At 47.7% G+C, this 16,190-nt stretch overlaps 1 protein-coding gene across 5 annotated transcripts in view; it reads left to right on the plus strand.

The window, feature by feature from the left end:
• The first annotated feature begins 6,380 nt into the window (after positions 1-6,380).
• Positions 6,381-16,190, plus strand: part of PPP2R1A (protein phosphatase 2 scaffold subunit Aalpha) — a 65,015-nt gene continuing 55,205 nt past the window's right edge. For 4 of the 5 annotated variants that reach the window (XM_087871159.1, XM_087871157.1, XM_087871158.1 and 1 more), the window contains exon 1: positions 6,462-6,554. In XM_087871159.1, coding sequence (XP_087727285.1) covers positions 6,477-6,554 — 78 coding nt within the window. In that variant the 5' untranslated portion in view covers positions 6,462-6,476. Of the gene's footprint in view, positions 6,555-16,190 lie in introns of all 5 variants that reach the window. The other variant, XM_087871161.1, reaches the window with a different exon arrangement.

Here is a 16,190-nt window from a genome sequence, read left to right on the forward strand (position 1 = left end):
TTATAACTGAACTTTTTTCTTTGATGTTGTATACTTTATTTATTTTTATTATTTCTTAGTTTTACCTAGAAATTTTAGCATACATTTGAAAGCTAATCACACTGTCATTTTATTTAATATTATTAACCCTCTCCCCTTTATAGTATATGGACAACTCTCATCTATTTACCATATCCCATCTTTTTGAGTGCTGATCGGATTTGAAAAATTTAAAGACACACGCTCCAGTCATAAGTGCATTGCTCCTCGAAAGTTCACAAAGTGATCGCATTTCTGTACTCAGTACCTGGATCAATAAATGGAATATTGTCAGACCCCCAGATACCCCTGTGCTCCTTACCAGTCACTACACCTCCGGGTCATCACTGCTCTGACATCTAACAGCATGGGTCACTTTAGCCTGCCTTGCGTCTTAAGTAACAGAGCAGTAACTCTCTTGTATTTGGCTTTTGTCATTCCTTCTCTTGTTTGTGAATTTATTGCTGCATGCTGTTATTGAGCATTCATTGGCACTGCCATGTAGCGTTCCATTGTGTGTCTATCGGAAACAATTAATTTAATCATTCTGTTAACTAACATATGGATGGTTTTCAGTTTGGGACTATTAGGATTATTGCTGGTATGTAAATTTCGACCATGTTTTGTTGGCACACATACAAATTTCTGTTGCTTATATAAGTAACGGTGGAATTGGTGGGTGAGAGTCTTACATCTTTGCAGCTTAAGGAGATGGTACCTAAGGGGTTTGGAAAATGTTTGTATGTAGTTTCACACCCACCAGCAGTGTAGGAGATTTTCTGTTTGTGCACATCCTTGTCAACAGTTTTGATATTTTGTCATTTTTCTTTTTGACTTCTGGTTGGCGTGTGATGGCACCAAGTAGCAATTTTATTTTCATTTCCTTGATTATTATAAAAGTTGAGCATCCTTGCACGTATTTATTAGACATTGGGCAGCCCCTTTTCAAGTATGTGTTAGTTTATTTTGTCCATTTTTTCTATTGCCTTTTTTTCTTATCAATTTGTAGTAATTCTATATATCTGCTGGACCTGTTTCTTTTATGGGGCTCTTTCTCTCATGCTCTGTGTGCCTCTGTCTTTCATTTCTGTGCGTTTTGATGAGGAGAAAGTCTTAATGTTAATATAGCTATTTCCTCCTTTATAGATAATGTTTACTATTCTGTTGAAGAAATACTTTTGCTGGGGCGCCTGGGTGGCACAGCGGTTAGGCGTCTGCCTTCAGCTCAGGGCGTGATCCCGGCTTTGTGGGATCGAGCCCCACATCAGGCTCTTCCGCTATGAGCCTGCTTCTTCCTCTCCCACTCCCCCTGCCTGTGTTCCCTCTCTCGCTGGCTGTCTCTCTCTGTCAAATAAATAAATAAAATCTTTAAAAAAAATACTTTTGCTTCTAAGACTAGAGAGTTATTCTCCTCTTTTAAAAAACTTTTTATCACATTGAAATTTAGAGCAGCAACCCATCCAGAATTGATTTGTTGTATGTGTGGATAGTGAATTCTGTTGTCTTCAGATAAGCTAACGAGTTTCATTGAGAATATGTGATATAGGTCCTTCTTTTCATTTGCTCTCACCTCTCCTTGCTCACGCAGGTTACCTTACCCCTCCCTTGGATCTGTCTTTCCCATGAAGTCTCCTGGTAAATTGGTGTTTCTTCCCGGTTCTTCAGTCTTTCACAGTCCAACATCAGCACATGACCAAGGGCAGTCTTGGTATCAAAAATCTTCAATGGATCTTTTTTTTTTTTTTTTAAAGATTTTATTTATTTATTCAACAGAGATAGAGACAGCCAGTGAGAGAGGGAACACAAGCAGGGGGAGCGGGAGAGGAAGAAGCAGGCTCACAGCGGAGGAGCCTGATGTGGGGCTCGATCCCATAACGCCGGGATCACGCCCCGAGCCGAAGGCAGACGCTTAAACCGCTGTGCCACCCAGGCGCCCCCTTCAATGGATCTTTTTACTCTATCAGTCATAACCTAATTTTTAAGAGAAAGGTGTACTCTACTGGGGAACAATTCTCCATGAGCCTCTCAATTTTTTACATATATTGTATCAGCTTCTGTTCTAGACTAGCTTGCAAAGATTTTTGTGTAACGGCCTCTGAGGATGGCAATACTGTCTTTCTTGGGTGGAAAGGGGAGATGACCCGACCATGTACTAGACCGATGTACGGAGGCAAACGTTGGGCAGGTGCATTTATGATTCACTTGAAAGGATTGGCTTTTCTGAAGCTTAATGTTCTTCCTCTGTGACATGGACCTACTGTATGCGTAGCAGCCACCTGGATCTCTTTGCCTGGCTCCTGTGAGGCTTGTGGAAGCAAAGGGAAGAGATGTGAACCAGAAGCTCTTGCTGCCTGTTGTGCATGAATAACAATGCCTTTTGTCTCCGTCCCTGGAGTCTCATGTCTTCTCCCAGCATCCATGCAAATGGCAGGCCAACTTACTGGTTTGCAAATGGGGTAACGTCTTACACCCTTTACCTTTCTTGACAGTCTTGGCAGTGAGGATGGGATAGCGATTGAACCCTACAAGCACTGGCCTTTGGGAGTTGCCATAGTAGCAGAGAGAAGCTAAGTTGATGTGGTCCTTGGGGCCTCCCTCAGTCTGTGTGGAGTGGTATAAGAAAATTCCACAGGCTGGGTAGCTTATATGGGAATTCATATGTCACAGTTTTGGAGGATGAACATCTGAGATTAGGGTGCCAGTGTGGTTGGTGAGGACCTTCCTGTGGGTTGCAGCCTTCTGGTATCTTCACAAGGTGGGAGGGGCGAGGGAACTCTCAGGCCTCTTTGTAAAGGGCCCCAATCCCATTCATGAGGGCAGAGCCTCCCAGTCACTTCCCAAAGGCCCCACCTCCAAATGTCATCCCCTTGGGAGTTAGGTTTCACTATATGAACTTTGAGGGGACACAAAGAGACCATAGCAGGAACCTTTGGAAAAAGTTTAACACCAGTTATTGTTTCTACATCAGAATGTCATAGACATTGTTGTGCTATAGGCTTGTGCTTCCCATCCCAGAAGTGCCAGAGGGGATTTTCCCAGTCAGGGTGAGGTGCAGGTAGAGAAGTGTTATCGGGACATAGGGCCTCTCATTTGCCACCAGTGGGGTGGGGGTGGGGTAAGGATTTGGGTCAACCTCTGATGTACCAAGTTCTCAGAATGTACGCGATATTCTGTCTGTTGGCGAGTTGGAGGCCTCAGTCCCAGTTGCCCTGTCTCAGGTGCTATCACCTCTGCCAGTAGGGCTGGCGGATATAACCCGACCAAATTCAGAGTCCTGTTTCCCAGTGAAAATTCACTGGAACTCTACGGAAGGTGCACGGTGCTCAATCCCTCCAACAGTGAAGGAACACCTTTGTCTCTTTGGCTTCCCATCATGTCAAAGGGGGCCCAGCCCTTGCTGGACTTCTGGCATATGGGAGATGGCATAGTTCTCTGTGAGGGATAAGTCTGTCCTTTGGAGCCTCTGACAAAGGGAGGAAACCTCCACCTGGAAGCCCCATTTGGTGTATGGATTTGGGGCCTCCTGACACAACTAACGGGTAAGCTCTTTTAAAATAGCAGTGATTAAAAACCAAACTAAATAAAGTTTTTTAAAAAGAGCGATTAGCTTATTAAGGAGCTCTCCTCAAAACTGACCCTTAGATGTGTGGTGACTGTGATGAAGGACCAGAAGGCAAGCTGAGAACGAAGCACAAGCGGACACCCTGCAAATTGAACCCTACAAGCACCGGCCTTTGGGAGTTGCCATAGTAGCAGAGAGAAGCTAAGTTGATGTGGTCCTTGGGGCCTCCCTCAGTCTGTGTGGAGTGGTATAAGAAAATTCCACAGGCTGGGTAGCTTATACCCAAATTCACATCTCAGACTCACCCCACCCCACTGGTGTCACAGTAACACTTCTCTACCTGCACCTCACCCTGACTGGGAAAATCCTGGCTGTCCTAAAGCTAAGGAAAGGAAAGACAAATGGTTAACTTCTAGAGATTACAGTCCTGCAAGACATGAGTCTCCCCCGGTTTACAAATGTCTTAGTGATTTACAAGAAGGAAGCATTCTTTCCAATAACCTAAGTTCCAGAAGCAAGTGTCTTAATATTAATGCTTTGCTAGAGGAAACAACAACCTAAACTTGACAATGGCAAGTCCTCCAATATCTTGTAGGTTCTCTTCAGCATATGAAATTTCTCTTGAAAACCTCCCTTTTCCTCAGCTCCCCCAACTCCCAAGTATATAGTCAGTCATCCCTCACAATCCAGGTGCAGCAGCTCTTTCTGCCCACGTGTCCTCTCCCCTTTAATAAAATCACCTTTTTGCACCAAAGATATCTCAAGAATTCTTTCTTGGCCATCGGCTCTGGACCTCACCAACATTCAAAAACTACATTAACTGTCTGCCCTGATATTCCAATTTTGGAATGAGTCAACATGGACTTAATTGTAACAGGGTAAGGAGGGTCCCAAAAGTCCCATGTCCCATGGCAAGTACATATTCAAGAATGAAGGCTGACTCTTTCCAGCAGCATCTCAGCTTGACAGGAATAAGTGGTACCTAACCTTTTACAGGACATTTTAAGCTCCACACTGTAGCCAAAGCCACTGGCACTAGGAACCCTCAATCCTCTGAGAGTACCCTAAATGCATGGCCCTGGTCACTGATGGTTTAGGTCAGCCGGAACCTAATGGTGTCCCCTGGGCCACTGGGTCTGGTTAGCCTCAGTGCCAGCTCTGCAGAACTGAATCAGAGGCGGGTCCTTCCTTCATTGATCACATTTCAGAAACCTGGGCTGCTGCCAAAGGTCTAGCTGTCCAGTATGTTATTTAGAAAACTATGGACTAGTGGATTAAGGAACCCCTCCATCCACTGCCTTGTTGGGCTGTGTACTGTGGGAACCAATTGCAGTGCTGAAATACTTGTCTGGGTCCCTCATTTAGATGCCTATGGTAACGGTTTGTTCTTCAGAGACTAACCAGAATCAGGCTGCTGATTGAGCCTGTTTCTGACTCAGAGGTATTTCTGCATGGCACAAATGTGACACCCCGCCCTCCCCCAGTATTACTGAGGTATATTTGAGAAATAAAATGGTATGATATTTAAAATACACCCTTAGCTACGAAGCATGGTCTCAGTGAGCTGGTAGAGTGGTGGGGAGATCTTGGGCACACGGAGGTCAAGGATTGAAATATGCACCATCACCACCGTCCCCTTTTTATGGGGAGCAGTTTCCTAAGAGGAGTGGGGAGGGGTGTTTGGAAAAGAAGCTTGGGTTGTTCAAACGTGTCCTGGAGTCCTAGCTCAGCCTTGCCCTTCAAGAGGTGCAATGAAGGGGGAAGAAGCATCCCAGGCCTTCCCATCCCCATCGCCCAACTCCCTCTGTTAAGGTGGTCCTCAGAAGTGGGTGGGGGGCTTTGATGAGTGACGCTTGGAACGGAGATTAGTCAGAGGCAACACTGCTCCCACTCTGTGTGAGGAGACAGACTCCGACGCATAGTCACAGTGCCAGCCCTAGGGATGGACTTTCTGAGACACAGGACAGACAGACACGCGGGGTTGGGCTCTGGTGGTGGTGGTGATGGTTGTCGTATGTGGTTCTGGGGGCTGCAGGACCAAGGCTGAAGAGAAGCAGTGAAGGGGAGACATTTATGCGGAGATCTGAGCATTAAATAGGAACTGCTCTCCAAGTAAAGGGATGGTTTGAATAAATGCTGTTTGACGTGAAAGAGCATGATGTCGTGGGAGGGCGCTAGTTTTCCAGGACCGCTGGAACGGGGAGCGGATGTGCCTAAACACAGTTTAGGAACCAGATCCCCAAGGGCCTTGAATATGAGCCCGAGGGGTTTGAGTTTCATCCGGAGAGTAAGGCAAGTCACCACCGTTCTTTGGGCCTCCGCATAATAAGGCAAAAACCAAAGGCTCACTCCCTTCTCCTCTCTCACAAAGTTGCCGATAATAGGCCCACCAGCCACCAGGGGGACCGCCTCAGGAGCCAAAACCTGCAGGCAGTCCTGGTCCCCACATGACGTCATGCAATCCTAGCGACGCATGCGCAGAAACTTTGTGCCGGACTCGCCAGAGGGCAGGTTTTGCCTCCTTTGAATTCCTCCATTTATTGGCTAGGAACCACTGCTCGTCTCGCTCGTTGTTAGCGGCGACGTAGGCGGGTACAATCTTGGTCGCTAAGATACCGCGTACATCCGTTTCCTTCCCCTCTCTACTATACTGAGGCAGCCTGACCTCAATGCCTTCGACCAATGGCAAATGGGAGGTGGGCGGGGCTTCGTTTGTCCGGACCAATGAAATGCGGGCTTGGCCGGCGTAGCGCGGCCAATGACCGTGGGGCAGCCCCTGTAAAGTGGCTCGGGTGCCCCCACGCTCTTCTTTCGTCCTCTTCTCAGCCCTACCCCTCCCTGCCCCGGTTTCAGCACGGCGCGGGCCGCAGTCTGACAGGCGCGGGACGGAGCCAAGATGGCGGCCGCCGATGGCGACGACTCGCTGTACCCCATCGCGGTGTTGATAGACGAGCTTCGCAACGAGGATGTTCAGGTCCGGAGGCCCTGGGGGTCTTGGGGAATACGGGAAGGGGAAACGGGGGCACGGACGGCCCTCGCGGAGAAGGCTCAGTGTTCGCTGGGAGTGGCGGAAGGGGGCGGCGGCCAATCAGCGCCCAGCTCTCACGTCTCCAGGTCCCCAGACTGGATGAGACGGCGCCCGGGATTGGGTGTTAGCCCACCGGAGGGCGGGAGGCAGGCCACCCTGGAGGGGTCCCGGGCCTGCCAAGTGCGCGCGGCGGCCCCGGTCCTGGAAGCCGAGACCAGGGAGTGGGTCGGGCCACTGGGTGGGGCAGAGGGAAGGGCTCGGCCCCTTGGGGATGGGGGCGCGCAGCTTGCTCCAAGTGGGGGAGGGGCCCCGGGTTTTTCGGGGCTCTGGTAGGTTTTCTCCTTTCTGTGTTCCGCCGGCTGGGCCTCAGCACTGCGGGGTGAACTCTCTAAATGGGGACTGAGAGATGACGGCTGCCTTTCCAATTCCTGCTCTCCCTCCTTTTCAGTTTCGGTGTCGAATCCCGAAGGGGAGGGGTTGGCGAAAACACTCCATTCCCAAGGGGACAGCTAGCCAAATTTAAGCGGGGATTTCGAGGTAGAAATTCGCCCCGCTTCTGGGATCCTGCTGAACTGCGGGTGGGCAGTTTACTAAACAGGCTGACACATTACTAGTGAGTGGATGGGCCCCGGCAGAGCCGCGCTGCCTAGGGGTTGAGAAGACTAAGGACTCCACGGTTTGCCCATCCCAGCTCCACCTCCCTCCCGCCGTGTGACCTTGTGCAAATTACTTCACCGCTCTGGGCCTGTTTTCCCTGAAATCTGGGCTAATAATAGTTCAGCCTCACTGGGTGGTTGTGATGGACTGGGTGAGTTAAGACTACAAGTAAAATAGAACGGTGCCTAGTTGTTATAAGGGCCCAATAAATGTTAGCGGCAGTTATTGGGAGTAGTAATTGAAGAGGTCCCGTTCTCCCTTTATAGGGGCCTCAATATTTCTTTTTGTAAAATTGAGCGGATGGCACTGGGCCCAGCTTCCTAAGTTCGAGGTGCATCACAGGTTGTGGAGTCAGACGGGCTGCTGTTGTACTCCTGGCTCTTCCACTTCTTTCTAATTGACATGAGCAAGTTGGTTGATCTCCTTAGTCCTTGCTTTCCTCTTCTCTCAGATGGAGGTAGTTATCTAGTTCACAGGGCTTTTGTGTGAATTCATTCGTTCAGTAAACACTTGCCACATATCAGTTATGGTGCTGAGGATATAATGGTGACACCAGTTGTTATACAGGAGGCAGATGTGAAACAGCTGAATACATTATTAACAGGTGTGAGATGTGGGAAGGCAACAACAGGGCATCGTGATGGTGAATCAGTATTTATTGGGCCTCAGCTCTGAGTAGGGCATTATTTTAGGCACAGGTATACAACAGGGAACAAGGTAGACAAAAACTAGTGGCCTCATAGAGCTTTATGTTGCATTGTGGGGAAACAGACGATAAGACAATTAAGTTAAAATGTGTACTATGTAAGATGGCAATAAGTGCTTTGGAGAAAAATGAAGCAGGGATGTGGAGGAGAGGAGAGTGTTACAAGTTTAGACAGAATGACTAGGGAAGGCCTTATTGAGAAGGGGACATTTGAGCAGAGATGTAAAATGAGGAGCAGGCCCTCATAGATATCTGGGGAATAGCATTCCAGGTAAAGGAAGCAAGTGCAAAGGTCCTAAGGCAGCAATATGCAGTGTATGTTCTGCGAACTGCAGGAAGCCAGTGTGACTGGAGCCAAGAGAATGAGCTGTTGGTGTTGGGAGCCGAAGATGAAAGGGCCTATGACTCAGAAGGCTCTTGTGAGAAGTCACTTCAGCCAGGTGTTGCCAGATCATTGAGCACGATTCAAGGAAGTGTTCTTGAGATGTTTTATGTGCAACTTAACAAGTTTATTTAAGTAGCATGGGGACCTGTGGGCCGAAGGCACTGTACTTCTGTATGAAGCCAGTGGTTATATGCTTAGTGCTCAAGGGGCAGGGGATGTGCAGGGAGTATTAGATCATAAATGTTTTCTTCGAATTTCTACTTGTATAACTACTTTCACAAGGTTTCTCTGGTGCTTATCATTTAGCTTGGTATTAACTGTTGGTAAGAGGTATGGGCAGTCATGAGACCCTTTAAGAATGTAGAAAACACCTCGTATTTGGTCCTTACGGAAACTATGCAGGCTACAGGTCATCCTTCTGGGCTAAAGGTGAATATTTTTCTGCTGCTTTCCCTCATGACAGGAATTGGGAAATGGCCAGAGGTGGCCTTTGCCTTTTTGTTTTTAATAAGGTATTATTGTAAACACCAGACCTTTTTGTTTACATATTATCCATGGCTGCTTTTATGACACAACAGCAGGGTAGAATTGAATAGTTGCAACAGAGACAGTTTGGCCCTTTAAAGCCTAAAATATGTTCTGACTAGTTCTTTACAGTAAGGAGAATGTCAGCCTTTGGCTTAAACCACCTCTGTATTAAATCCCATCCTCTCTTCCCCAGCCTTCTCCCACCCCCTGCCCCCAAAGTAGCCCATGTTACCAGGTCCTTACCGACCTTGGTAGACCTGTGCTGTTCAGCGTGGTAGCCACTCTGTGGCTATTGAACACATGAAGTGTGGCTAGATTGAGTTGAGAAGTACTTGTAAGTAAAATACATACCAGATTTCAAAGACGTGCTATGGAGAATGTTAAACATCTCGGTGAAGCTTTTCATCTTCATTACCCGTTGAAATGATAAAAATTTTGAGTTGAATAAAATATATTAAGATTAATTTTGTATGCTTATTACTTTTTTTAATGTTACCAGAAAATATAAACTTACATGTATGCCTTGCGTTTATTGTCTGCATTATATTTCTTTTTTCTTTCTTTTTTGTCTGCATTAAATTTCTGTTGGAGTGTGCTGACTCTAGGTCATACTCTATTCATATATAGAAGGAGAAAGCTGGTGGGGTTTTATTTTTTTAAACACTAAATATTTTGTTCTACAACTTGCACTTTTCACTTAGTTTTGCTTCCGTATCTTTTCATGCAGGTAATTACAGATCTGTGTTTAAAAGGAGTTTGAACATTTTCCCAAGAATCAGAGACAGAATCTCAGATTGCACCGTGCCCATGTGTATGGGCTTTCTGAGGACAGGGCTTGGCTCTGATTCATCTCTCAGGATTCAGTGGCTCAGTACAGGCCTCAGAATAGAGGAGCTCAGAAAGGGTTGAATAAATAATAATAAGAGCTGGTCTCTGTTGGGTGCTTGCTGTGAGTGAACTGCTGCAAAGGGCGTTACATTTACGAGCTTCCTGAATTCTCATAGCCACCCTCGGAAGTAGGTCCTGCGCGTACCTACATTTTCCTCATGGGGAAACTGAAGCACAGCATAGTATGTAACTTGGCCAAATTCATGCAGCTGAGCAGTGGAGGACCCAGGAAAAGTTCCCAAAGGAAGTGTCAGACCTGAGGAGAGACTAGACCTTGGGATGGACAGAAACTTGCTGACTGTATCTATATGCCAGATGTTTTAATTGGTCTTTAATGAGACAGTCTAGGATACTAGAAAGAACGTGGGATTTGGAATCCTCTAGGCTTGATTGATTTGCTCGGCAAATACTTGTTCAGCACCTCCTGCGCGCCAGACTGTCTTAACTGCTAGAACACAGCAGGGAGCGGAACAGCAAAGCTGCTGCCTTCGTGGGGCTTACGTTCTAGTAGAGGAGGCAGACGGTGGGTCAAGAGTGTGATGTCAGTGGCAGTAATTGCTTACTACAGAAATAAGGCAGGCACCAGGGTCTAGAGCAAGCCCAGGGCTGCTTTTTATTTATTTAATTTATTTATTTTTAAGGATTTTATTTATTTCAGGGAGAGGGAGAAGCAGACTCCCCACTGAGCCCGATGTAGGGCTCAATCCCAGGATCCATAGATCATGACCTGAGCGGAAGTCAGCTGCTTAACCAGCTGAGCGCCCCAGGCGCCCCTCAGGACTGCTTTTTAGATAGGGTAGTGAGGGAAGGTGATAGTGGAGGAAGTGAGGATCGGTGAGGAAGTGATAGTGAGCAAGGACTTGGATGAAATGAGGGAGAATGGGGGGGCAGTCCAGACAGTTGGTACAAAGGCCCTGAGGTGGGATCATGCTCATTGTGTTTAGAGAATAGCAAGCAGGCCAGCGTGGTTAAAGAGAAAGAATGGCAGAGTGGTGAGAGGTGAGGACTAGTCTGGAATGAGATCAGGTGAAGGCCCGTGGACCAGAGCAAGGGCTTCTGTGAGTTTCAGGAGCTGTTGCAAGGCTTTGCGTGGAGGAATGACATGTTCTGACTTAATTATAAAGGATCCTCCTGGCTGTTGAGTAGGGGCCAGGCAGGAGCGGATAGACCTGTTGGGGTGTCCTTGCAGAGCACCCAGGACTGGCATTGGCATGGATGTAGGGAGAAGAGCTTAGATTTTCGGTATGTTGAGAGGAGGGCTGTTGGGGTTTGCTGGTGGATAGAATGTAATGTGTTGGGTGGGGAGAGGGGGAGTCAAGGATGGCTGAACTTTGAATCCCAGCTCTGCCAGTTTGTTCCTCCTTGTCCGTGCACCAGTTGTTTTTCCTCACTGGGCTGGGATTCCTCATCCGTAGAGCGGGAATAATGATGAGGAAGCAGCATGTGCTGTGGAGATTGGTGAAGATGCCGTGAATTGGCAAATTAAGTGGCTGCCTAGAAGTAAGCGTTCAGTACATGACGATCTTGTCCAGTTGTTGCGGTAGCTTATTGTTTCGTATTTGGGAACATGATGTGCAAAGAGATTGCATCCCTTCCCTAAGGCCTCCGCAGTCAGAGGCAGAGGCCGGACTGCAGTATCCACGGGTGTTCGGGGCCTCGTGTGACTAAACAGTGTGGTCCACTGGTTGAGAGGCTAGGTTTCTGCGTTAGAGTCTCTGTTTTCTCATCTGTAAAATAGGGGTGATTTTGTAATTTAGGAGTTTGTAAGGGGGTTGTGAGGATTAAATAGTAGGGTACATGGAAAGTGCTTGACGTGTTGTAAGTGTTTAGTAAGTGTTGGCCTGCAGTAGTCATGGTGCTGGTGAGATAATGGGGGCCTTGTGGAGGTGAGCTGCTTGGGTGTTTTTAAAGACTATTTATGTATGTATGTATGTATGAGAGAGAGTGCACAGGCATGAGCGAGAGCTGGAAGAGGAAGAAGCAGACTCCCTGCTGAGTGCAGAGTCCGATGTGGGGCTTGATCCCAGGACCTGGAGATCATGAGCTGAGCTGAAATCAGTCGTTGGCCGCCGACCGTCCGCGCCACCCAGGCGCCCCTTTAAAGACTGCTCTTTCCCTGATTCCTCTAGAGCAGTGGTTCTCAACTTGGGTTGACTTCGTTTCCCCAGGAGACAAATGTCTGGAGATATTTTTGGTTGTGAGGATACTTTTGGTGGGGGGAGTGCATCTAGGATCCCGCGGGGAGAGGCCAGTGATGCTGCCCGGTGTCTTACAGTCCACAGGGTGGCCCCCACCACACAGGTGGCCCAGCTCCAGATGTCAATAGTGCTGAGGTTTAGAAACCCTGCCACACGCCCAGCAGCGTGAGGAGTACTTTTATTCATTAAGTCCGCACAAGAGACATTTGAGATAGGTGCTAATTTACTTTCCTTTAAAAGTTTTTTTTAGTAGTTAAATATCAGATTTCAGAAATTGATTGCCACATGTTTTCACCTGGTCCTCACCCTTCCTCAGGTTTTTTGGGGGGATTTATTTGCTTTGAAGTATTTTGAAAGTCACTTCCAGGCTTCAGACATTTTCTCCCACATACTTGGTTGCGCACGTCTGAGACTGGATGTTTTTATAGCCGCGGTGCCATCATCAGCGTCATAGCAAGCGGTTCTAACTGTGACTCCTCGGTCCTCTAAACCTCAGTTCATCATCAGATTTCCCTGACTGCTTCAGAAGTCTCCTTTACATGTGGCTTGTTTAAATCAGTTTGTGAATTTGACTGTGAATCTTGGCATTGAATAAATAAGGATACTCAGTGTCCCACAGCCTAGTAAGTAATGACACTAGGAATTAGCCAAGGGCACTGGGTTTCAGGGCAGCACTCATTCCTCACCACCAGGCTGAGCCCCCTGTGCAGACAAAGTCTGGGCCTGGAAGTGACACAGGGAGACGGTGCTGTGGGTAGATGCAGACCAGAATTTCAAGTCCTCGTCTGGCCTCTTTCCAAGTTACTCAACACTTCTGGCCTTGATTTTCTTGTTAAATGCAGAGAGGGTGGAAGACACAGGCTGGGGCGTGTGGGTTAGTGAGATGGGCTGTGTGAAGGCCCTGCGGTCACCGGCCACTGACCGAGACCTTGCAGCAGCTTGCCCCATGTCCATGTCTCAGGAGCGTGGAGTTACGAGCTCCGACTTCTTTTTATGGAATGCATGGGGAACTGGTGAAGCAGAACTTAGAACTGAGGTTGCTCTCTGAAGGGTAGAGCTGGAAGAGAGACGTTGTGTAGGCTGGCAGTGCAGAACTGGGTTCAGGTTGCGGTTCTGCCCCAGCTCACTGGGTGGCCTGCATTTCCCTCTGCTTCATTTACTCTCCTGGCTGTGGAATGACTGGGGCTGGTGTCTGCCTCTTGCGTTGTGATAAGAATTACAGGAGAGAACATGTGTGGAGTACCTAGCTGTGGACCAGGCACCTATTAAGTTCTCTAAACTGTAGCTGAGTTTTTAAAAACTGAAATGGTTTCTTTTTATGCTTTTTAGCGTGCCCAGCCCTGTACTAGGTTCAGGAATCACTGCTGATAACAGTCCTGATCCTTGTCCCAGAGACAAGTCACCTTCCAAATGAGGGAAACAGATGTCCATAAATAATTATGCCAGGGAAAGTGCTTCGAGAAGCATTCACTCCAATGCTGCGGCTTGAGGGGGGAACGATTACTACTCACATCCCCCTCCCCCGAAATGTCAAATACGGAAGAAACAATGGTAAAGAACAGCTAACACTGAGGTGCTTGCTGCCTGCCAGGCTCCGTCTCTGGGTTCTCCCTATTTGATCATTCCGGCACTATTGTAATTCCCATTTTACAGCGAGGAAACGAAAGCTCCAAGGTGCCCAGACTTGCCTGGGGACCCTTAGCTAGTGGGTAAAGCCAGAGTACGTGCTCATTTGTTATTTAAAAAAAAAAAATTCAGAAAAAAAAAATTCAGATAATGTGGAAATACAGGTTGTGATGCCCATTTTCACTCTTCAGCAATGCTAAGTGATTACCAGGTGGGTGCTTACTTTTTCACACCCACACACATTATGTTCATTTAAAAACATGATCCTTTGTGGAATACGGAAGAAAGATATGTAGATTTAGGACTTTATAGGAGGTAGAGAGACTCCTGTCACTCATTGAGCATGTCCCCTGGCCAGCCACGGCTCCTTGTTAAAGCGCACACTTTATATTACAGACCCTACTACCCCATTGCCAGCCACCACCTGTCCCAAACAGTAACGACTTGGAGCATATTTCTCTAGATACTTTTTAATCTCTGCTTCTTCATTTAAAAAATAATTAATAATAATAATAATTAATCCCGCAGATATTTATTAGGCTCTAGCTCTGTGCCAGGTGTTACCCTAGGTTCTTGGGGCACGGGGTGAAGAAGACAGGGTCCATGCCCTGTGAAGCTGATGTTGTAGTGGGGAAGGACCAACTGAACGAAGAAGTCTGTGTCACGTGGTGAGAGTTCATATATGTGAGGAGTGAGGGCATGCCGTTTCCCCTGGGTGGTCATGTGTGAGGATCCAGCAGAGGTCTGGGTGAAGTAGGGGGAGCCCCGAGGTGTCTGGAGGGAGAGCGTTTCAGACTGAGGAGACAGTACATCCGCGAGTGCCAAGAGCTGGGTGAGAGTGGTGTTGCGTTGTTGGTTTGTTGGTTACCGTCAAGGAAGCCGTTGTGACAGGATTTCCAGGGGCAAGGGGGCGTCGGGCAGTGAGAGTGGGTGGGGAGGGGGCTAGATTATGTTGGGCTCATAGGCCATAGCAAGGCCTTTGGATTTTACTCTGAAGGGAAGATGGATTGCCTGTGGCTCACACCGTACCTGTTTGTGACGGGAAAGCTCCCTGGGGCCACACTGTACGTGTCCATGTCAGGGAAGCTTTGTGGATGCAGTGGGAACACGGGCCTTAAAAAGTGAGTAGTGCTTCTGCAGGTGGATGTAGTGGTGGGAAGGGCGATTTTGTGCGTTATGTCTCCACGTACTGGGCATATAGGCAGCCCCAGCCCAGGGTTGTTGTGAAACCATGGATGTGCAATGTCGTGGGTGTTTGGGGGACCGTGCACAGGGTAGTCTTCAGCACAGTGCCACGATCAAGGGACAGTAAGGATTTCTTATTGATGCTATTAATGGCTGCTCCATCAGGAATGTCACAGAGCACCCAGCCAACAGTGGTTTCAGCAGGTTAAGGATTCATTTTTTCCTTACATGACCAGTTCGGCAGCTCAAGGATATCACAGAATTGGGTCAGAGTATGCCGTTCCTTTGACCTGCCTTGTGTGGCCACAAGATCGCTGCAGCATCTGTTGTCATGAAGTCCTGACAGAACCACACTGGAAGCAGGGGCCAACCCAGGACAGAAAGGTTTTTTCCCTTGTCATCCTCCCTTTTTTTCCCAAGAAGGAAAATCTTTTTTGAAGCTCCTTGGCTCACTTGCCCTTGTCTCTTTGTCCAGAACTAGGTCATGTGCTGAGTTCAGTGGAATTTAGTTTGGCTATAAATAAGAGGAAAATTCGAAATGAGGCTTAAATTGTTTGAAGTTTATTTCTGACTTAGGACCAAAAGCCTGATGGCAATGCAGGCTGATGAGGCACTCTTGTACTCATCAGTGTCAGGGTCTTAGGCTCTTCCGCACTATACTCTGCTTGCATGTCCTCCATCCTGCCCTCCCCATCTCCTCACAATCCCAAGGTGGCTGCTGAAGCCCAGCCATCATAGCCCCATTCCGAGCAGCAAAGAGGGAAGAAGAGTATGACCACAGATGGCCTTAAGGACACTTCCTAGAAGTCACACACACCATTCCCACTGGGATTTCACTGGCCAGACGTTAATCTCCTGGTCTTGTTGGATGAAAAAGCAATTCAGAAATGTCTTTTCCCGGAGGTCATGTGCACAGCTGAAAACCAGGGGTTACGAGCGGTGGTATAACCCATTGCAGGAGCCCTTAACCTGGGGCCCACCTAGAATTCCAGCACAGGTCCATGAATTCGGATGGGGAAAATAACATCTTTATTTTCAATAACCTATAACTCCAGTTTAACTTTCCCCCTAATATGAATTGTAGTATTACAAGAGCAAAGTATAGTGTCAGCAAGGCCTATGGAAATCATGACTGTTCACATCTCATTTCAGCTGTTGGAGGTACTTCTAGTGTTGTCTGTGTTCTCTGTTTCAAAACTGGTTGTTGTTAGACCTGCTAAGCCCCCCCCCCCCCCCCCCCAGTTAAAAACACAGAAATCCAAATTGGTGGTACTGGTTAAGAGCCAGGTGACTGGGGTTCTCATCCTGGCTCGGCCACCTCTAAGCTATGTGAGGTTACTTAACCTCCCTGTGCCTTTGTTTCCTCGGCCGCATAATGGGTGGTCCTGAATCTTCCTGAGGTCGTCTCT

Source organism: Ursus americanus, chromosome 21 (assembly GCF_024610735.1).
Source record: "Ursus americanus isolate L20-20 chromosome 21, mUrsAme1.1.p, whole genome shotgun sequence".
In the NCBI taxonomy this organism is placed as follows: Eukaryota; Metazoa; Chordata; class Mammalia; order Carnivora; family Ursidae; genus Ursus; species Ursus americanus.